Source organism: Gymnoscopelus braueri, assembly GCF_963280865.1.
Source record: "Gymnoscopelus braueri genome assembly, chromosome: 5".
Classification (NCBI taxonomy): Eukaryota; Metazoa; Chordata; class Actinopteri; order Myctophiformes; family Myctophidae; genus Gymnoscopelus; species Gymnoscopelus braueri.
This window is the reverse complement of record NC_137606.1, coordinates 2420978-2443710: the sequence shown is the minus strand read 5'-3', so window position 1 is coordinate 2443710 and position 22733 is coordinate 2420978. Positions and strand designations below refer to the sequence as shown.

The 22733-nt window shown below is 43.8% G+C and overlaps 1 protein-coding gene and 1 long non-coding RNA gene across 2 annotated transcripts in view; one reads left to right on the top strand and one right to left on the bottom strand.

The window, feature by feature from the left end:
- The window catches only part of LOC308084844, a 266724-nt gene that overhangs the window by 180399 nt on the left and 63592 nt on the right, over positions 1-22733 (top strand). The window lies entirely within an intron of this gene.
- LOC308085135 (eukaryotic translation initiation factor 4 gamma 1-like) lies at positions 1494-20909 on the bottom strand (the record flags this gene model as incomplete). The annotated part of the gene is made up of 18 exons (XM_080428218.1): positions 1494-2919; positions 5887-6027; positions 6475-6556; positions 10181-10315; positions 10475-10573; positions 10722-10803; positions 11044-11169; positions 11673-11845; positions 11964-12192; positions 12576-12766; positions 12991-13095; positions 13797-14039; positions 14302-14448; positions 14636-15019; positions 15367-15434; positions 19515-19655; positions 20084-20225; positions 20901-20909. 18 exons carry the CDS (start codon positions 20907-20909, stop codon positions 2738-2740), a joined length of 2679 nt encoding a protein of 892 aa, XP_080284344.1. The 3' UTR covers positions 1494-2737.

The window sequence follows — 22733 nt, the reverse complement described above, 5'->3', positions numbered from 1 at the left end:
TTTTGGCAGTTCTGGCCTAACCGCGTGGTCACTTTTTACGAAACTCGGCAATATGGTTGAGGGCTATGCCAAACTGCGAAGAAACGAAACTCACAACTATCGGCCAAAGGGTGGCGCTATTTTACTCAATTGATTTTGAACAGGTACAACTCATGCCCTGTTTGACCCACATCCATGACACTTCGATACACACATGCGTCTCCTCATGCCTAACAACTTTCAAACTCTGACTTTTGACCTCTGACCTTTAGATCTCCCACCATTTCCAATTATATGAAAAGCAGTTAAAATCTCCTCCTGGGATTTTTGAGCAATCTGCACAAAACGTTTTACACATGAACTTTGGACCTATACCGACAGACGTGAGCAAGCGGATTTTCCATAAGTGAAAACGTTAAGCTTTTATGAGCCAATGAATATTGCAGTTTTATGAAAATTATTCGTCTGCCCCTAACACATACATGCAGACTCACATTTGTTTGAAACTTTGCAATATTGTAGAGGGTCATTCCAAGTATCACTGAAACCAATCTTACTCCATTTGGTCAAAGGGGGGCGCTATAGCAATTTTTTGAAAATGCAAACTTTAAACAGGCAAAAGTCATGCCTCGTTTGGCCGACAGCCGTGAAACTTGCTTACACATGTGCCTTGACTCATGAGGAACATATCTATCACTTTGACCAGTAAGCTCCGCCCTTAGATTGTCTGCAATTTTGAGCAGTTTGAAAAACATTTAAACCCAGGATTTCTGAGCAATTTGCGTGAAACTGTGTCAAATGTGTGAGCTCCTTTTTCACCAGTTCAGGTCTGTTGGTCCAATGGCTTAATCATCTGCCTTGAAACCACAGGGTCGCCGGTTCAAATCCCACCTCATGCAGACTTCATCTCAATTGCATTGCACACAAGAGAGGGGGAGAGGGACAGAGGGAGACTCTGTCACTCTCTCACTCTGTCACTGTCTGCCTGCCTGTCTGTCTGTCTGCCTCTCTCTCACTCTGTCACTGTCTGCCTGTCTGTCTGTCTGCCTCTCTCTCACTCTGTCACTGTCTGCCTGTCTGTCTGTCTGTCTGCCTCTCTCTCTCACTCTGTCACTGTCTGTCTGTCTGCCTCTCTCTCACTCTCTCTCTGTCTGCCTGTCTGTCTGTCTGCCTCTCTCTCACTCTCTCACTGTCTGCCTGTCTGCCTGTCTGTCTGTCTGTCTACCTGTCTGTCTCTCTCTGCCTGCCTCTTCCTGTCTCTGCCTTATCCCTCGAAACCGCTTATTGCTGCTTGCAGCTATATTATTATTTGTAATTCTTTGTCACAGACATTTGAACACTAAATCCAGATAATTTGGTGTTGCAAATGTCATGTTTATCCTTTGAGGGATTTGAGCTGTGGATTCTTGTACATTTGTATATGCTCCTCTTCAGTAAATACTGAGTAGTCCCCAGACCAGCCCCCCAACCCCACCGCTTCCCCCTTCCATGAAATTGATTCTCTGTGTGCCGGAGAGACGGGGAGACCCTTTTTATGAAAACACGCTATAGCAATGATTACTATTGAAATATAAACTTAATTTAACGCTCATATAAATGAAACAATAAAAGGTTTGCTTACACAACCTTTAATTCTCGCTTACTGTATCTGGTGGAAGGTTTGTGCCAATTAGTGAAATCACATTTCTTTTCACCTCTGTCGTGGCATTGGCTGGACAAAAGGATGAGCAACAGACAATGAAAGTACACAGCTTCAGCATTGCTTTCTTCGATTGGTTGAGAAAGGCAACAATGGGTGCTCTGCTTCCTCATTTCAGTTGACAATTAAAGCTGAGCCGGCTGCAGCTGTCGGTGGACCTGGTGTCTCTGGCTGTCCACGCTATGTTTGCAGGTGATGGAAGAGTATGGAATGGCTCCCAGGATTAGACGGCTCCCAGGAACGGCTTCCACCTCCCAGGGCGGGAGACACGCCATTCAATATCTGTATATGAACTCAGACCAGATGAGAAAACCTGCTGCATTTTCCATCTCCATCATGAGGGCCTGCAAGGCATACAGAGCAGCTTGGCTCTCTGGGTGATATTCGCCCTTTAAACCCCCCCTGTCCATATCGATAGTCACCTTTAGGACAAGAGTGGTGCCAAAACTCACATTATCTGATTGTCCATGTTATGCATGACACAGACCTCCCTGTGGGGGATATACATGTGGACAGTCGTGAGACCTCTGTCTCCCAAGGCCCCCGCGGTGGGAGCCACGCCATTCAAATTCTGAATATGACCACAGATGAAACGAGATAACCCACTGCATGGCCATTTGAGGAGAATCATTACCCCAGCCCTGTTAAAAATTTGTTTGGGGTTTTGCAGTTTTTTGTTGTTGTTAAAGGGGAATTTCGGACTAGCCTTTTTCCTACCGAGTGGTAGAGTAGAACATTTTCATCCATGCTCTAGATCGCGTATTTTAGTTTTTTTTTGGGGGGTGAGATCTGACGTTCATAATGACAGAACACTGTAAAAAAAAAAAAGCTATTAAAATACTCGATTTAGAGCATGGACCGTCCGCTCTGGTTTTTAGCTGCGGTGGTGCATGGAGTTATGAAAATGTTCTACTGTACCACTCGTCCTAGGATATAATAACATTGACATCATATTTTAAAAAAAAGGCTAATTCGAAATGCCCCTTTAAGCCAAAACATCACTGTGGCAACAAAATGCCAGCACGAAGAAGATATAATCTCTATAGCGCCACAATGGCTCTAGCTGTTGTCAGACTCATACTCTGCATCGCGAAGCCAGGTGAAGAAGGCAGTGACGGACCTGAGGGCCACGCCCTTGCCCTGCTGCTCGGCAGGGTCCTTGCTGGACTCCCACTTGAAGAAGGCCTCCTCTTTGATCACGTCCTCGTCATACAGGATGTCAAAGAACATCCGCAGCAGGTCTAGAGAGAGAAGAGAGGACAAGAGAAGGTGAGAACAGAGACCAGTAGCAGATCTTGCAAGTTTTGCATGGGTGGCTGGAGGCCAGCTTAAAAGTAAATTAGTCTAAAAACACTTCATGCAAACAGCACATGAAAAATGTCTTGAGATGGGGGTCCACGGCCAAATACATATACTTTTTGAGAACCACTGATATTATAGCAACATCCGTTTTTTTCAAAAAAAAAACTGTTAGGATTTAGAAGACATCAATTTTGTAGAATCCCCCAAAAGCAAAGATTTGAGTTACAAATGTTTGCTTTAAAAATAGATATACTGTATATTCAAAGACCCACAATTTCCCACGATCTCCCCCAAAAATAGCAGATCTACAACCTCATAGCGTGGCACTCGAGCTTGTATATCTGCTATTTTGAACAGCCAAATAAATAAATAAATTACACACAGATGCGTTCCCGGTCTTAAAGGGTTAAACAGTGTGCCACTTCACATTAATCATATCCATCAAATGATTTACATCGCTCAGGTGTTGGCAGACACTCCTGTCCTATATGATGCGATGGGATTTACTTATCATGTGCTGTTTGCTTTGACACGGTTGCAGTTGCCTGGCTTCCAGACCTTTGAATCTACCCACACTTCTAGTATGTAATGCATTAACAACTCAGACAGTCAGTATGCTGTATATCAGGCAAGTATTATAGTATATCAGGGTATTTAGAAATATCCTGGTATACTAAAATGATATACAGTATACTTGGTATAACTCATTTTCAATACAGTATACAATACATTATTGATGTAAAATAAAAATACAAAATGGAATTAATTTATCAAAATAGGGCACAGAAGACATATTTGGAGGTAGAATATCGCTGCTGTCCGGCAGAAACCAGCTAACTCAATTTTTCCGCTTTTGCATTTTTTTCCATAAATCAGGGCTATTGAACACCCTTTACGTCTGTGTGTTGGTAAAAAAGAAGATTGAACCAATGAAAAGTATTAAAAAGTGCTTTTGACAAAACCAGCTAGATGCTGGATGCACAGGTGATTGTTTCACACAATAAATTCTCAACCTGTTGTTTTGGGGTGCGCTGGTTTCCAGAAGGAGCGAGTGCATTCTCCGGCAGCGGTAGCAGCCGCGGAACTGCCGCGGAACTGCCGGTGGAGGAGCGGCAGCTCCCGGCAGTGACTGCCGGCGGTGGAGCGGCAGCTGCCGGCGGAGCAGCGGAACTGCCACGGAACTGCCGGTGGAGGAGCGGCAGTCGCGGAACTGCCGGTGGAGGAGCCGCAGTCAACTTATTTTTTCCGCCGATAAAGTATAGTTTTGGACCATGATGGAGGCGCGCCGACTCAGTAGACCTTGAGGCCAAGGAGTCGCGCCCGAGCGCCTCCAGGCGCGAGTGCCCGCGACGACCGGCCTATGGTCTACTAGTCGACTAAGCGCCGTCCGAGTTATGTACCGATAGGCACAGAATCGTAAATAATATTGGTGGGGACTGCGTTACACAAACGCAGCACACTCCCAAAGCTGGCGCCGCCGGCAGCTCCGCGGAAGCTCCGCGGAAGCTGCCGCTGCCGGAAAATGCACTCGCTGTCCCTCCTGGTTTCAGCGCACCCCAACCCCCTCTTGTGTGTTGGCTGGTGAGGCGCGTCCTAGCGAGACCTGATAGAATGGGTTTCATTGCGCGCATACTGGTTGCACGCATACTGGTTCTTATCAGTGTGACGTCGTCTGTGAAGGGGTCTATAGGATCCTCAAACTTTCTGCTAAACCAGCTAACTCCAGCAAAGGGGGGTGGAGTTAGCTGGTTTTGCTGACTCCAGGCTCCACCCCCTTTTGACCTCCAACCTCATTGTGAGCTTGGAGGTCCATTTAGCTGTTCTTATCAATGATGAACAAAACCTCCTAACTCCATTTTTGTTTTTTTCATTTCCTGAAAAATGAAAATTTTGGAGTTAGCTGGTTCCTGCCGGACAGCAGAGATATATAGAATTTGTCATTTCTGATCTATCTGGCTCCTAGCTAATTCACAGTTCTTCCAATAGCAAAAGCAGACATGATTTTATTCAACTGCCAGTCTGCCACTAGCACCTGCACATCATCTCCGTTAAGCCCAATGATGTAATTGGGTCCAGCAAAGTATGCTGAAACTATGGAAGAAGGGTGCTTATTGTCTCCGCCAGGCCGAAAGGCATGGCGAGAGAGTATGTTTTACCCCCTGTCCGTCCGTCCGTCCGTTTGTGTGTCCGTCCGTCCATCTGTCTGTGAACAGCTAATCTCAGGCACCGTTGGCCCGGTCGCTCCGAAACTGTGCACACACACTCCCTGGATGCCAATTCAGAACCAAATTTTTCACATGGGCCTGTTATAGCGCCACCAGGAGGCCGATTTGTGCAAAACCCTTTTACTCCTACATATTTTATCCAAATGTCATGCAAATCGGTACACAGTATCTCTATAGTCATGTGATCAACACGGATCTGTCCGATTGTCCATATTCCATCCTCATTGGCTAAGGTTGGCTTCCAAAGTTTGCAGGATTGGTTCGTTTTCAACAAAATGCCTCAAATCATGAACGCAGCTTCCGCTTTCCGTGCAATTTCACACGCAAATTCCCACTAGGCCGAGGAAGAAATGCCACCCTTTTCACATTGGCCTGTTATAGCGCCACCAACAGGTCTAATTTAGCAAAATACATTTTTGGAACAAAATGCCTCAAATCATGAATGCAAGGTCCGATTGCCTTGAAAGGCCCAAGAAGAAATGGCACCCTTTTCACATTGGCCTATTATAGCGCCACCAGGAGGCCATAATAACCTACTTAACCTGGCGGAGACCTGTGCTCCGAGGAGCACTTTTTCTAGTTTCCTATCTATTCATTATTTTATGGGCCATAATTTAAACCCAGCCAGACTTATTCTAACGAGGCTAAAGCCAGACAGACACAAACATGGATGATACTCACTGGCAGGCTGTTCCATCTCCACCACGAGGGCCTGCAAGGCATAGAGAGCTTGCAACTCCTTCTGTTCATCCTCCAGGTATTTCTGCAGCAGCTTAGCTCTGTGGTTGATCTTCTCACTGTCCACCTTGTATGGATTCTCACCTGCAGGACAAGAGTGTTGCCAAAATTGACAATGTCAAACACTCAAGCACCACTACCACTAGGCACCATAAGGGTGTTTCATGTTACTGACCACTGTTACTGAGTGTTCAAAACAACCCGCTGTGGTTATCGACTGCACATGCATGCACCCATCGCCTATATATACTTATAGTGCACCATTATGTATGCGAGTGTGGTCAATAAAGCACATAAAACTGTCTCATCAATTGTGTAGGCAGAAACCCACAGTAGCACTCAGCATCCTACAGTGACGTCACATTAACGATCAATCGGCAGACAGAGACCTTTATAACGGATGGATGTTCTCATGCATTTTTCTCCTCAGTGGTTTTGTATCGTATTGATTGAAGCTGATTTTGTACGTTTCAGAACTTCTGCAGTAAATGAACGCTATGTGAGGAGAGCAGAGAGACGAGGTGGACTCACAGATGATGGCCGACTGGCAGATACAGGTCATCAGCGCTCTGACAAAGGTGTTGGAGGACGTCTGCTGTTCCTCCAGGTTGGCCTGCACACAAACTCACACTGAAGCCACATACCCTAGCATCCTGATTCTGGGGTGAACATTCAGCGAAAATAGCATTATCTACAACAGTGATATTCAACTGGCGGCCCGCGGGCCAAATCCGGCCCCAGCGGAGCTTTCTTGTGGCCCCTGGAACATGTTCTTTTTACATGTTCCAATGTTAAATTAAATGTAAATATTTATTATATGGTTGGTTGTACAGGATGACCATTTTGAATGTTTCAGTAAACCATTTACTGAAGCTTGTTAATGGTTAATCAACCATTAACAGATAAGAAGAAAATGTAGGCTACTATTTAGAATGGAGGAATATAGTGATTTGGGACACTCAGGGTCCCAAATTAACACCTACCAGTACTGCATTTGCAGTCAAGACACTGCTACAGGAACCCAAATGCGGGTAAATGTAAGTCACCCCATAAGAAAATCACTTGGGTCAAATTGTTAAAGTAGCTCACTTCATATGTATTTAAGCATCTGGTGTTAAAATATGTATTAAGTATCAAAAGTAAAAGTATTGGGGTGCCTGCTGGCCTACCGGTCCAGGCATACTACAAAGTCTGGTAATCCAGTCTTACAGTGTGTTGCGGGTTCGACTCCTGAATTTGCTGTGTGTCACCCCCCCCCCCATCTCTCTCCCTATTTCCTGTCAGCCTACTGTCCTCTTAAATAAAGGCAGAAAAAGCCCCAGAAATATCTTTAAAAAGTATAAAGACCTTTTCATGGTACAAAGAAACAAAACAGCCGGAAATGTTGTCTACTTCCATGCTTCTAACTACTTTCAGAATAATGTAGCAAGTAAGGCAAAAGCTCAAGGCAATTACGGTATTATGATTATTTTCACCATGTCACTACAAACCACAACAGGGGTTTTTGAGTGCAGTGCATCCATCACAAACCATCCATCTGTAACTATTTCTGAGTTAATTACACCAAAGAAATTATTCTCCTAATGAATCCATTATTTCTTTGTGGATTTTGTCCATCTTCCATCTTTTCCATCTTCATCCACTTCAAATACATAATAAGACCTTGTGCTCTTATCACCCGGTACTCAACACAAACTAAATGAAAAATCCTTTCATTCATACGAACATGTAAACACTTCACCTGGTCCCCAATACTCTTTTTACAAAGATGCTTCCATGCCAGGGACCCGTGCACAGAACATACTGAAATATCTACTTAATTTCTTAATATCAAAATCTAAGCCTGTGCACTATAAAGGACTGACACAGAAATGTTCCTATCAAACATCAAAATGCATGAATGCAGTATGAAGCAGGCCCTAATAAGTTACCATAATGGATATAATTTGTCCATTATTGTGTCCGATGGCACCTATAGCACAAGCGGTTAAACGTTTTTTTTGTCACGGTCTTGTGGCCCATGACTTCAAGTAATTTTACGATTGTGGCCCCCTGCCTAATCTAGTTGAATATCCCTGATCTACAAGCTTGTAGATCAACTTTTTGGTGGGGCAAAAATATGAGCTGTTGTCAAGCCAAAATCAGGGGGCCTAGTATAGACCAGGAGCAGTGGTGGACAGTAAGCAAGTACATTTACTTGAGTACTGCACTTAAGTACATTGTTTATAGCTGTACTTTACTTCAGTATTTTTCTTTACTTAAACTCAAGTACAAATTTGAGTGTATGTTTATGATGCGTTATACACATGCATAGCAAGTGTTACCCAACTTTCACTTGTAGTTGAGTAATATTTGACCAGGAGAATCTATACAAACTTTGCAGATACTCAAGTATTGGAGTTGAGTACTTTGTCCACCACTGACTAGGAGCCGCCAGCAGCAGAGCATGCTCGAACATGTACATTTAAGGAGGGACTGACAGAGAGAAAGAGCAGGCATGTAGAGATGAGATGCCTATGAAGCCATAACAGAGGTGCTATAACTACAAATTGACGTCATTCCGAGCTTCGGAAGGGCGGTCCCAGAACTTTTCCTCGGAAACCCATGCACCTCCAGATGTCCATTCCAAACCGGGAGATGTTATGACGTCAGAAGGAGTATGTATTGGCCTATAAGGTTCTAGAGTTCGGCTCTAACTGTTAGAGGTTCAGAACAGGATAGAAAAGAGGAGGAGGAAAGAGCTCATCAGGAAGACATGGCATGGTATAATGGGAAATTATATGAATGGAAAGAGACATCCAGATACATCTGAGCAGCCGTTAGTTAGAGCAGTGGTTCTCAACCTGTGGGTCTGGACCCCCACGGGGGTCCCCACGTGAGAACCACTGAGTTAGAGGAGGTGCTGAAACTCGTACCCATGCAAAAAGGCAGGCACAGAGGCATGGCGAGGTCCATGAGCCTGTAGAGCAGGAAGGAAAATGGTACTCCCTCATTGACCTGGTGGAGAGGGTTGTCATGCAGTTAGATCTCCCTGGGAGAGATGAGGGTGAGCAGCATGACACAACTACAGCTGTCAGTGGATTGGTGCTAGTCAGTGTTCCAGCTAGGCTGGCGGTTGAAGACACACAGAATTAGCCATGGGGTAGAGGTTACTCCAGAGGAGGTTAAGGAGGAAAAAGGGCATTATAGCTGATGTTGGCAGGGAGACGGGGGGCTGCAGCATCCCAGGAGACTGTGGTGGCTGAAGGATGTGAGTCAGCAGCCACCTGCCCAGAGGCTGTGACAAAAACAGTCACTACAGGCATTGACCCTGAAACAGTAGAGGTAGGTGCTGAACCTAAAGGGGGGGGGGGGTCTGTTGAGCCAGAGTACAGATGCTACAAACCCAGTAGTAACAGGTTTTTTGTAGACTCCCTGTGCTGCTGGGGAGAGTGTGGTGGAAAGAGCAGTTGCACAGGAACCATAAGCACCACATAGTGATGCCACTGTTTCAAGCTCTTGCTTATGTTCCATCCGACTATGACAGCTGCACATGTCAGGAGCAGTAGAGCACAATAGAACATGAGTGAGAACAAGAGGGACCGATGAAGAGAGCGAGTCAGCCTTGTAGAGATAAGAGGACTATAGTGAGCGGTTCAGAAGCCCCACAACAGCTCGGCTTAGCAGGTACAAAGGAACGCTCTCAGAACCATGTGTTGCAGATGTAACATGAGAGGATTGTTTTGAATGCCGTGTGAGAAACACATTCAGACAGTCAGATTTACTGAGGGACTATGATAAACACAGCCTGATCTCACACAATTTAGTATAAATTGCACGGACCCAGTGTCATTTCGTGCATAGTCGCCTAGAAAACCAGAAAATCTGTGCATCTGTGCATATGTATCCCACGGTGGGCGTAACCGATTGCAACCCGGAAGCAGAGCAGTCCCCACAACAAAGTTTACGATTCTGTGCCTATCGGTACATAACTCAAACGGCGCTGAGTAGGCTCAAGCGAACGTCGCAACGCTCAGGGACGGCAACTCGTTCGCTTTAGCTCACTTGGTGCTCCCTCACGCGCCTCCGAAATGGTTTAGTCAATGGGGGAGATGCGAGGCGGCTATGCACAGATTTTCGGGTTTTCCAGTTGTCTATGCACGGAATGACACTCCGTGCAATGTATACTAAGTTGTGTGAGATCGGGATAAACAATATGTCCAATATGACTGTGTTTAGGACATTTGATTGAGCGTACCTTGATCCAGTCAAATATCCTGGCGTTGTCTGCCTTGTCCTGGATGAGTCTGTCCAGCTGTTTGCTCATTTCTGTGGCGTTCACCTCCTCCTTCTTGCCCCTCTCTGACTCATCACCCAGGGTGAACTCCACTTTCTATGAACACACAGGACACCATGATATTTGACAAACACACACAATTCCGTTATGAATATATTGGCTGGTCTTGCACATACATTTGGCTAATGATAATAGACGGGTGGGAAGCTGTGCTGTCTTTGACTGAAAATGAGGAGGGGCAGGTGGAGCTCTGACCTTTGCTGTCACAAACTTGGTGACGTCTTCGTCCTCAGGCAGGAAGTCTTTCCAGCTAAGGCCCGCCTCCTTCCACATGGCTCCCACCTTTATATGGCCCTGCAGGAGCAAGAGAGGAGGATCATTTTCAGATTGATGGACAGATGCATTCATCAATGAAACACAAAGCAGCCATTTGTGAACTTCTCAATCTGGGTTAGTCTAAACATCATTGCAGTGTGGGAGGTTTAACAGCGTGACATCTCACCATTCCTTTGCGGAGTAGAATGAGGATATGGACCAACAGGTCACTGGCCTTACCTAGAGGAACGAGAGACTTGGAGATCTCCCTGGACACACACACACACACACGCACGCACGCGCACGCACGCGCACGCACGCGCACGCACACACACACACACACACACACACACACACACACACACACACACACTACATTAATTAACAACAAAGACAAACATTTCCCTTATTAGAAAATGTATTTCACATATTGACGAAGCAGAACACGCTTCACAGTCTCAGCTGTGTCTGTGCTTGCTTGAAGGCCTCCAGCGAGGCCTGGGACTCACTTGAAGAGCTGTCCCATGGGGATGCCTCCCTCGTAGAGCATGGGTGTGATCAGCTCAGCCAGGTACAACCAGAAGAGGGGGATGTCTATAGCCATATCCTCTGCCACTTCTAGGATCTCTTGAAGCCTGGACAGACAGACAGACAGACAGACAGACAGACAGACAGACAGACACACACGCACACACACACACACACACACACACACACACACACACACACACACACACACACACACACACACACACACACACACACACACACACACACAAGCGCACACACACACACACACACACACACACACACACACACACACACACACACACACACACACACACACACACACACACACACACACACACACACACACGTTAGTGATTTAAGATATATAAGATATATAAAATACACTGTCTGAAAATAAGAAGACTGCAACATAGTCATTCTTATGGTTCTGAACAAATAACACAACCGGCCAAAGAATGCAAATATGCATCATACTTACTGAAATATGATATAGCCCTGAATGCAATTCAGAGGACTTTTTACAAAAGCTGAAAATCAACATAAACCTCTACCTAAAGATACCAAACAGAACAAAGAACGCAAGTAAGCTGCATCATGCCAGTCTTACCCTTTGTAGTACTGCTGTGTGGGCATCATGCCAGTCTTGATGAGCTGGTGCAGCAGCAGCCCCATGTGTTCTCGGTCGATGGCGCTGCGCTCTAGCGTGGACTCCAGGCCTTTCCGCACAAACACAAACAGCAGCTGGGCGCTGTTCATCTCCTGTGCGCACTGCAATGCCTCCTGTTGGTCCAGGCGAGCACAGACAATTAGAGTGGAGTTGAGAGGACTTACAAATTATACAAACATAAAATTTCACAGCTCTTGCTCATGTTTGAGAGTGGTATGCATGCGTGCATACCTCCATAACGTGGAGATACTCCTCGATGATGGCCGTGGCACGTGGCACATGGCAGACCGTGTTGACCGGCTTGCGGCGATCTTTCTTGCAGCTGCTCTCCTCCTGTCTGAAGCTGTGTTTGGTCACCGGCAGTTTGTTCCGGTAGTCCCGTCGGTCCGCTGGTCTGTCGTTTCTTCTGTTGTCTTGTCTGTCATCCCGTCTGTCAAAGCGGTCCCCCTGCCCTCTTGAACTGTTTCAGTGGTCAGAAGAGAGGACGAGAGTTATAAGAAGTCCTCAGATTTGAGTGAGTCAAAACAGAGCTCAAATATACATTTTCATTTGTTGAAATTAGATACATTATATACTGTATATTAAGGCTTTTATGAAGTAAAAACGCTGTCTAGAGCTGTTATTCGAGTGACAAATAATCGTCAACTTAAATTTGTAATTGTGACAGCCCTACATACATACATACATACATACATACATACATACATACATACATACATACATACATACATACATACATTCATACATTCATACATACATACATACATACATACATACATACATACATACATACATACATACATACATAAATACATACATACTGTACACATACTGTACACATACATATGCATACGTATGATATAGTCTAGTCTCTCTTCCTCTGTATAGTCTAGAGAGGAATCTCTGGAGGGTTGCTGCAGAGCAGAGAATCTGTTCAGGGTGCTGGTGGCCGGACGGTTGCCTGACACTGAGCCTGGGAATGGACGCACGATGGTCGTGGGACCCTGGTCCCCTCGTCTGGGCACCCAGTTATCCTGGGACAGAGAGGGAGAGACAGGCAGATGGTGAGTACAAGCCTTTATATATAACACTATTTCACTAGAAAAGTGTGCTCCTCTGAGCACAGTGTGTGTGTGTGTGTGTGTGTGTGTGTGTGTGTGTGTGTGTGTGTGTGTGTGTGTGTGTGTGTGTGTGTGTGTGTGTGTGTGTGTGTGTGTGTGTGTGTGTGTGTGTGTGTGTGTGTGTGTGTGTGTGTTACCCGTCGGAGATCCAACACATCCTGCAGCATGAAGCGGACCTTGAAGGAGGTCCTCTTCTCCTTGATGATGACCTCCAGTTGTTTGAAGTACTGGTCCATGCGAGGCTTAACAGAGATACAATTCAGTTGGCGATTATTTTGTAAAGTAAAGAACCATATTGATAAGCAAGCTTAATTAACTCATTCAGTGCCAAAGACGTTTACACGTCCAATGTTGCGCTTTTTTTTAGGAAAATAAAATATTATTATTATATTATTTTATTTTATTTTATTTCACACAGAACCAGGGTTAGATAACATGATCCCAAGATTTACTGCTCCATTCACTCCTTGGTTTAAGTATTTGGGAAAAAGCCTGTATCTCGGCTCCTGTGTTTTACTATGTATTTTTGGCGAGACATGCTATTTTCAACTGCGTATAACAAGCGAACGGGAGGTCGCGATGCCTTTTTTTTTTTTTTTTACGGAAGCACAGTTAAACCCTCCGTGATTAGCAACCATTAGGGGATCGATCATACTGGAGATAAATATTCTGTGACTACTTGAAGAGGTAAGAAAATGGCAAAGGAAAGGGGTGGAGTCAACTACTCAGCTCTAGAAAGTACCTCATAACATTAAGTTGGATTCAAATATCATTTTCAGAATGATTATATTTTATTTAACTAGAATAGACATTTTTATGTAATATTAACTTAAATAATAGCCACAAAATCAAGAACACAAGTATATTGAGTATACTTCACATATTGTTTAAATACTACTTGACACAAGAGTCATTTCTAACAGTGTATTCCGTATGTATGTACCTTGGCCTTCTCAAAGTCTAGGTCCTTGCCAGTGGTGGTGAGAAGTATACACAGTTCCTCCAGGGACTCTTCGACTTTGTCCTGGTTTTTAAACAGCTTGACGATACAGTCGTGCATGATCACCTCCGTCAACATCTTGAGCTTGAACAGCTCCCCCAGGAACCTGATGTTGCCCAGAGAGCGCCTCCTGGCCCTGTCCTTGGAATCATCCAGCTCCTCTTTGAGGCGCTGCTTCTCCTCCTCCTGTCAGGAAGTGAGGGATGGTGGTGGTGTGTGCGGGGTTAATGTGGCAGCTTAGCTTACAATGGATTTCTAGGCAATGTATTACACAGAACCAATATTGAAGACACCTGAGCATTGCTGCTGACAAACATCAGAGTGTGTGTGTGCGTGAGTGTGAGTGAGTGCGCTTGTGTGTGTGTGTCTCTCTCTCTCTCTCTCTCTCTCTCTCTCTCTCTCTCTCTCTCTCTCTCTCTCTCTCTCTCTCTCTCTCACAGGTGCATACCCCCAGGGCAGCATCCAGCTCTTTCTGCATCTTCTCAAATATTTCGACATCATCCTTGTCCTTCTCAAACTCCTTCTGGCATCGGTTGAGCAGCAGCTTGCGGAAATTCACGACTCGAAGCTTATCTCCTGTGATGGGGACTTTGAGCTGAGGAGGTAGAGACACGGGGACGAGCGGTTATCATACAGCTACACCACTGGCTCACTCACTCACTCACACACACACACACACACACACACACACACACACACACACACACACACACACACACACACACACACACACACACACACACACACAGTCTTAGGCTGCATTAAATCCTGGTCTTACCTACCCCCATAAGAAAGCGGCACATATTGGCATAGGCCACGGATAAGATGGGCTCAGAAATGGCCTTCTCAAAGATGAGGTCGATGACTCCCTTCAGACGTTCCTCTGTGTCGATGGTGTGCTCCGTCACCTGCTTCATCAGCTGCTGGAACATCTGGGGGGTCAGCTTGTTCAGGATGCTGCGCACGCACCTAAACAGCTGCTGGGTCTTGGCTTCCTCTGGGTCGTTCTCCTCGTCTTCGACTGCCTTTGGCCTGTGCCTCGGATTCTTACTGGAAGGCTTCCAGGCCTTCTTGGCCTTGTTGAGCTGCATGTCGTCAGTCAGTGACATTGTCGTGATGATGTTTCTCCTCTCTTTCCCCCGACCCTGCAGTGGGAAGCCTATGCCCTGATGAAGGAAGAAAGAGAAACGAAAGTGAAACATAAGTGAATCATTAGCTAGGGTGTGCTCTCTTAAAGGAACAGTACACAATTACCACAAAATGAAACCTACTTTAGACCGTTTAAACATATCCATTATTATGATTAGGGTAGTTTTTATATTCCAAAATCCAAAGGATATAGCTGAAAATGTGTAGGCCTACATCTTCTAGAAATAGAAAGAAAAATATGTGGAAAATAACAAGCTAATCCTGTTTATATGTCATGAAAATGTGAATCAACAACACTTCTACATCTACCTACATATTACAACATGTTGATTACACAGTAGTGCTGCGCAGGTTGACCCGTTACCCGCGGGTCCCGCGGGTCAACCTGCGGCGCGGGTGGTCGACTCAGGATTTCAGAGGTAATTATGCGGGCTGCGGGAGAGCGGGTCAGCCGCTCTCACATGCAAAAATAAAAATAAAATCACATGCTCTTGTTTCGTCTTTATTCCTAATAAGAATAAGAATAATAACAATAAAACAGTTTGAATACACTTGGGGTGTATACTTGAAGATTATTTTCTAACCTTGATTTTACAGAATTATAGGTAACCCGCCCCGCGGGTTGAGCCATAGATTTATATATGGGTTCGCGGGGCGGGTTGAGGCGGGTTGGGTTCCGTGGCGGGGCGGGGCGGGTCATGAAAAAACCTGACCCGCGCATCACTATTACACAGACTCAACAATAAATGAACTAAATACTTCGATATATATATATATACACACACACACACACACACACACGCACACACACACACACACACAGAGCCAAGTGTAATTTGGAATTCAATTCAATTCAGTTTCATTAAAGTGTCAAATCACAACAAGTTGTCTCAAGACACTTTACATGTAGAGAAGAGACCCGACAGTCCCACCCTGAGCAAGCAATTTTGCGACAGTGGCAACGAAAAACTCCCCCTTAACTGGAAGAAACGTCAGGCAGACCCTAGGCTCTAGGGTGGGGGCCTTCTGCCTCGACCATGTCGGGGGGGAAAGAAGAGAAAGAGAGGGAGAGACAGAGGAGAGACAGAAAGAGATACAAGTAGTAACAATAACAATAGCAGCAAATATAATAGTGTAAGATAGTATATGATAATATAGTACAACAATAATGTGTATACAGTATATAATTGTATAATATAAAAATATTAAGATAATATACAGTATAGTGTAGTGGTATAGTGTAATGTAGTAGAAATCCACTGTCGTGCTCCATGGAGATGCCCGGTCCGCAGTCACAGTCTTGAGCCGCAGCTGGGGGTCCGGAGTGACAGTCCATGGAACTGCCACGTGGGAGATAAAAGAAACTCCGGGGAGCGGGTCCCCGGGTGTAGAATTAGTGGCAGGCCTTACTAGAGCGTGAATCCGTACAGTGTTAATTACGATTGTACAAGTGGGACACAAACCCACACAACCAAAAGGGAGGACGAGAAGAGAGAGGACGGGAGGAATTAAAGATCACTGCAAATGTACACTCAAAGGCCAAAAGCCACGAACACCACAAAAAGAGACAGCAATCAATTAAGTGCCAATCTGCAGTATAACTATTAACCAAGTATCTCTGTCTCAGGCCGTAGCCGAATTAACCCTTTGGTTGACAGTGTTTTACTTTATTTTAAAGCTGCAGGGGCTGTAGCACTGTATCTAAATACAGTGCTCAAACAATAAAACATGTAGCAACATAAAGTATAAAAACAAAAAAGGTTAAAAGAACAGCGGTCAACAGTACAACAGGCACAATCCTGTTAACAGGTGAGGGAATGCCCAGGTTGTCGGTGCAAACAATCTGCTCGGTCCCAGCACCGCCTCCAGACCTGTGTTTGAACGCACACACTAGCAGGGCTCTAGTTCGGCGCTTTGACGCACGTCTCGACGCAACGAGCACAAACATACAACCCGCCGTGAAACAGGGAAATGGCAGAGAACCTGGGCAAACACAGTCTACCACTCTGCCTGGCCAGCTGCCTCATATACTGCTCTGAAGGGGCGGTGCCACTAAACGCACCGGTTACCAGTCCCACTCGAACCACATATTATTTATTTATTCAGGTGGTTTTGGAGCTGGAGAATGGGCGGAGCCAGATACAATCTCACAAGTCACGGAAGCCTCTGATTGGCTCAAGTATGGGTAACTGGAGGCAAAGATATGGGAGGGTAGGGAGGGATGGCTGTACGACCAACTCACTTGTATTGTACCATGGGAAGCAACTTCAGGGTATTTCTAATGCAATGCGTCAGTACGTTGCCAACGTTTAATGCGGAGCAGCCCCTTGAGCTGAAGCATGCATGCTGTGACAATTGCACTAGGACCTGTCAGTGCCAGGAAACATGTGACGTAATGCCAGTGGATTGGAATTGGAAATGCAGGCTCCAGTTACACATTCTATCAATCTAAATGAGCCCTGAATCTCAGCAAACAGAACTTTCTGAAAAATCTTCAACTTTGTCAAATTGCACAAGAGTATACTGTAAGGAGTGGGTGAAATTTTAAAAACATACGAGAAAAGTGTTCCAGTCTCTGTGCAACATGGAACAATACACAATAAATATCAATTATACATCAGAATTGTGGAAATAACAGATCACAATGTGCAGATATGCTATTTCCACATTTTTTTTAAAAGAGTTTTGCCAATTGACGTCCCTAAAGGATGCCATTAAAGTGATTAACTGTTGCAGTCCATTGGCCTTCACAATCCATTTATGCGAATGTAATTTTTTTAAGGGGGAAAAGGGAAGACATTTTATTTCCTATCACCTACATTATTTTATTGACCACTTGATCCCTATTCTGGGGCGAACATTAAGCTAAAACACGTCGTGTTGTGAGTTTCTATTTTATGTCTATTCTATTTTCGGTGAGGACTTTTGGTGTAGAGGGAAATTCTAGGATATAGTATAGAGTCCTGGGGGACCCCGGTCAACAAAGTATATAGGGTTTAAGTGGTTAAATTATCAATTAGCAATTTTTTATAATCGATTAATGATCAACAAGCTCACTACCGGTTGCAACGTGACATGTTGTGAGCTTGTAGATCTTCGCCAAATATTCACCCCAGAATAGCTATTATAGTGTTCAAGTGGTTAAATTGATTAGTTGGATTGTTGTACCCCTAAACCCACACAGGTTCCCTATTCCAAAAGTTTCCTCCTCTTCACACTTAGTAAATCCATTATAGCACAAACTGTAATGCCTATTCTTAAACGTGATCTTTCCTTGAACAAAATCTATAGTCTATTTGCACCTACTGTATATGGGCATGCAGAATATAGCAATAATAAGTGTTTTATAATGACTAATACAGAGCCAACCACCAATATGCATGCTAATGAGCAAGATATGCCCAATAAGACCGGGAACGCATCTGTGTGTCATTTTAAGATTTCTTTGGCTATTCAAAAATAGCAGATCTACAAGCTCATAGCGCGGTAAACTTGTAGATCTGCTATTCTTGAAAAATCGTGAAAATGTGTGCAAATCTTTGAATGTGTATTTTTTTAAAGCGAACATTTTTAACTCTGTTAAAACTTCTGGGGGGGTCCCTGGAAGAAAATATTCTGAGATGGGGGTCCACGGCCAAATACATATAATTTCCACTGATATTATAGAGGAAAAAAAACTGTTAGGATTTAGAAGACATTTGTAGAATCCCCCAGAAGCAAAGATTTGAGTTAAAATATATATACTGTATATTCAAAGACCCACAATCGAGCACTCGAGCTTTATCTGCTATTTTTGAACAGCCAAATAAATCAAAAAATTACACACAGATGCGTTCCCGGTCTTAAATGGTTAAACAGTGTGCCACTTCACATTAATCACATCCATCAAATGATTTACATCGCTCAGGTGTTGGCAGACTTTCCTGTCCTATTTTTGAAGTGATGCGATGGGATTTACTTATCATGTGCTGTTTGCTTTGACACAGTTGCCTGGCTTCCAGACCTTTGAATCTACCCACGCTTCTATGTAACGCATTAACAACTCAGACAGTCAGTATGCTGTATATTAGGCAAGTATTATGGTATATGGGTATTTAGAAATATCCTGGTATACTAAAATGATATATACTTGGTATAACTCATTTTCAAATACAATACATTATTGATGTAAAATAAAAATACAAAATGTAATTAATTTATCAAAATAGGGCACAGAAGACATATTTGGAGGTAGAATATATAGCATTTGTCATTTCTGGCTCCTACAGTAGCTAATTCACAGTTCTTCCAATAGCAAAAGCAGACATGATTTTATTCAACTGCCAGTCTGTCACTAGCACCTGCACATCATCTCCGTTAAGCCCAATGATGTCCAGCAATGTATGCTGAAACTATGGTAGAAGGGTGCTTCTTTCCTATCTATTCATTATTTTATGGGCCATGATTTAAACCCAGCCAGACTTATTCTAACTAGGCTAAAGCCAGACAGACACAAACATGGATGATACTCACTGGCAGGCTGTTCCATCTTCACTAGGAGGGCCTGCAAGCCATAGAGAGCTTGCAACTCCTTCTGTTCATCCTCCAGGTATTTCTGCAGCAGCTTAGCTCTGTGGTTGATCTTCTCACTGTCCACCTTGTATGGATTCTCACCTGCAGGACAAGAGTGGTGCCAAAATTGACAATGTCAAACATTCAAGCACCACTACCAAGGCACCATAAGGGTGTTTCATGTTACTGACCACTGTTACTGTGTTCAAAACAACCCGCTGTGGTTATCGACTACACATGCATGCCACCCATCGCCTATATAGACTTATAGTGCACCATATGTATGCGAGTGTGGTCAATAAAGCACAAAAACTATAAAACTATCTCATCAATTGTGTAGGCAGAAGCCCACAGTAGCACTCAGCATCCTACAGTGACGTCACATTAGCGATCAATCGGCAGACAGAGACCTTTATAACGTTATGTGGATGTTCTCATGCATTTTTTCTCCTCAGTGGTTTTGTATCGTATTGATTGAAGCTGATTTTGTACGTTTCAGAACTTCTGCAGTAAAAGAACACTATGCATACCTGTCAACTCTCCTGTTTTCACCAGGAGACTCCACTCCGACCATTTCTCCTGGCTGACTCCTGTTCTTCTCCTGTTTTTCTCCTGGGGATTTCTTTGGGGGATTTCACCCTTTTTGCGTGGCAACCCATGTGTCAAAGTAGTCTAGATGGAAAGTGGGGTCCACACCCTTAAGGTCCTTACACACCGGGGCGATTTTTTTCATGCGAATATTCTTTTTTTTTTTTTTAAACCTTATAAAGTCAATGCAAGCTTCCACACCAGTTTCGCGGAGCGAAAAAAGCGTCCGAATTTTGCGTAGATTCGCATATTCGCATAAATCCACCTTTAGGGTGGATTTCTTTCCGCCACCTGGTTTTTCTTAATCCTTGAAGTGTGCATTTTAAGATTCTGCCAGGTAACAGGCTGAAATAATGTCCCATAGACACACACGGGAACTACAAATTTCACGCCCACTTTTGAGACAGCGCCGCTACTCGAGGTCCGTGAGAACTATGAACTGCAGCTGCCAATGCATTCCCTATGAGAGGATATGAGAGTTAGCCTACTTTAAAAATATTCCTACATTAACTGGAGACGATATTGATTTAAATAAAAATATGTTTCCAAATGTATGGAGTGTCTTTGTCAACATATCTTCTTGTTTTCTTAATAGTTGATGTGTTTCACATTTAATTTGCCACTTTAATGGATTACCCATAATGTTAACACAGCAGAGGGTAGACGGCAGACAAACAAGTAGTCGCATTTCAGTGACATCACTGTCTTTACGAGCACCGAGCGCCGACTATATGAATTCTCATCCAAATCCCGACTGACTTTGTTCATGTCTATATTTTATAGATATAACATCATAGGCTTATATACATTTTCTACCTACCGTAGAGCTCCGACGGTACATGAAAAATCAAAACGTGTGGGTTTACTGCTGTTGTATTAACTTGTCAGTTGGGGAAATAACCCAAGTGACATATCCCGATTCCCGACATGTTCAACTACTTAGTGAATTCTCCAGAATAGTATTAATATACAAGTAGTCTTGCAAGATGCTGTTTGGATAATTGTCCAAAATAAATAGCCTATAAAAATGATACATGAGAGACACAAACGTATCTGAGTATTGAAAACCTCAAGGGATGCGTCCGTGATGTATACCATGCGACCACTTAAACTTTAGATTTCAGATGCTAGAACTTTTGACACACTGATGGAGTATATTATAGTATATTGTGGGTAGTATATCGAGATGACAGATATGGGAAATTAAAAAGGATAAATCAAACAAATGGGACAGTTTATTGGAACACAAAAAAGATCGCTACAGCCTCAGTAGTCACTCAGTTAACCAGTGAAATTATGGTATTTTACAACGGACCTCGAGTAGCGGCGCTGTCTCAAAAGTGGGCGTGAAATTTGTGGTCCTCGTGTCAGCCCGTGTGTCTCTATGGAGTAAAAATGTCAGCACTTGCACAGGAAACCGCGTTCAAATCCGGGGTAGAAGAGGAAAGTTACAAAGTGCAGCTTTAACCAAACCATTTTACTGTTGTATTCCACAATAGACAAGGTAACTACTGTAAATCGAACAGTATTGCATTGGTGATAGCTTTCTGCTGTGGATGAGTGGAGCTGTACTGATGTACACCGGTGTCCATGAACTGGGAGATTGGAGGCTGTTATGTGTTGCTGGTGCTGGGCCTGCATTTACTCATCTGTAAAATAGCATATTAACCCATTTAAAGCAAGAAAGCATCTGTGCCATTTTAGTTAAGCATCACAATCATTTTAACCACTTTAAACATTATTTTATACTTTGGCTATTCAAAAATAGCAGATATACAAGCTCATAGCTATTGTAAAAAGATTGTAGATTTGCTATTTTTGCGATAATTTTTAACTCAAATCTTTGCTCCTGGGGGTCCCTGGAACAAAAATATTTTGAGATGGGGGTCGGTGGCCAAATACATATCATTTTGGGGGTCCTTGACATGAAAAAAGCACCACTGATATAGTTTACAGAAAACTGTTATGATTTAGAAGACATTTGTAGAATCGGCCTCATGTCTTAATGGGTTTAGCAGATGTCATAAAATGCCTTGTAGCCCTACATGAATTACAGATGAAACTCATTTATTATTATTTCACCCCCCCTCCCTCAGTCCCTCCCCCACTGGCCACCCATCAATGATAGCGACTATAGCGAGTTAACGCTAACAGACATTACTGATTGCTGGTTTGTAACATTGGCAGATGACTGCATGCATGGCCATAGAAGAGTAGTTTTCTTGTAGTATTACTGTAGCTTAGGTCAAGTCAATTGAAGTTCAAAGTAGTTGCAATTCCATTGGTGATTCTAGCACTGTATGCCTTGCATACTGCGATTCTTGAATGTTGCATTCCACCTCGTAATCTTTAAAACCGAAAGATATAATTACTGGAGTCGAAGGGCCGGCAGCGACAGGAGTAAACGCACATGTGTGTGTTGTTTGTTTGGTAACATACTACAACACGTGAATCACAGGCGCAACTACAATATGACACGTGTCACTGACGACCAGGATTTTTGACTATCATCTACCATCTGCAGTGGTAGAAACAATACTCAAATGTTTTACGTTAAGTAAAAGTATTGATACTGCAATGTAGAAATACTCT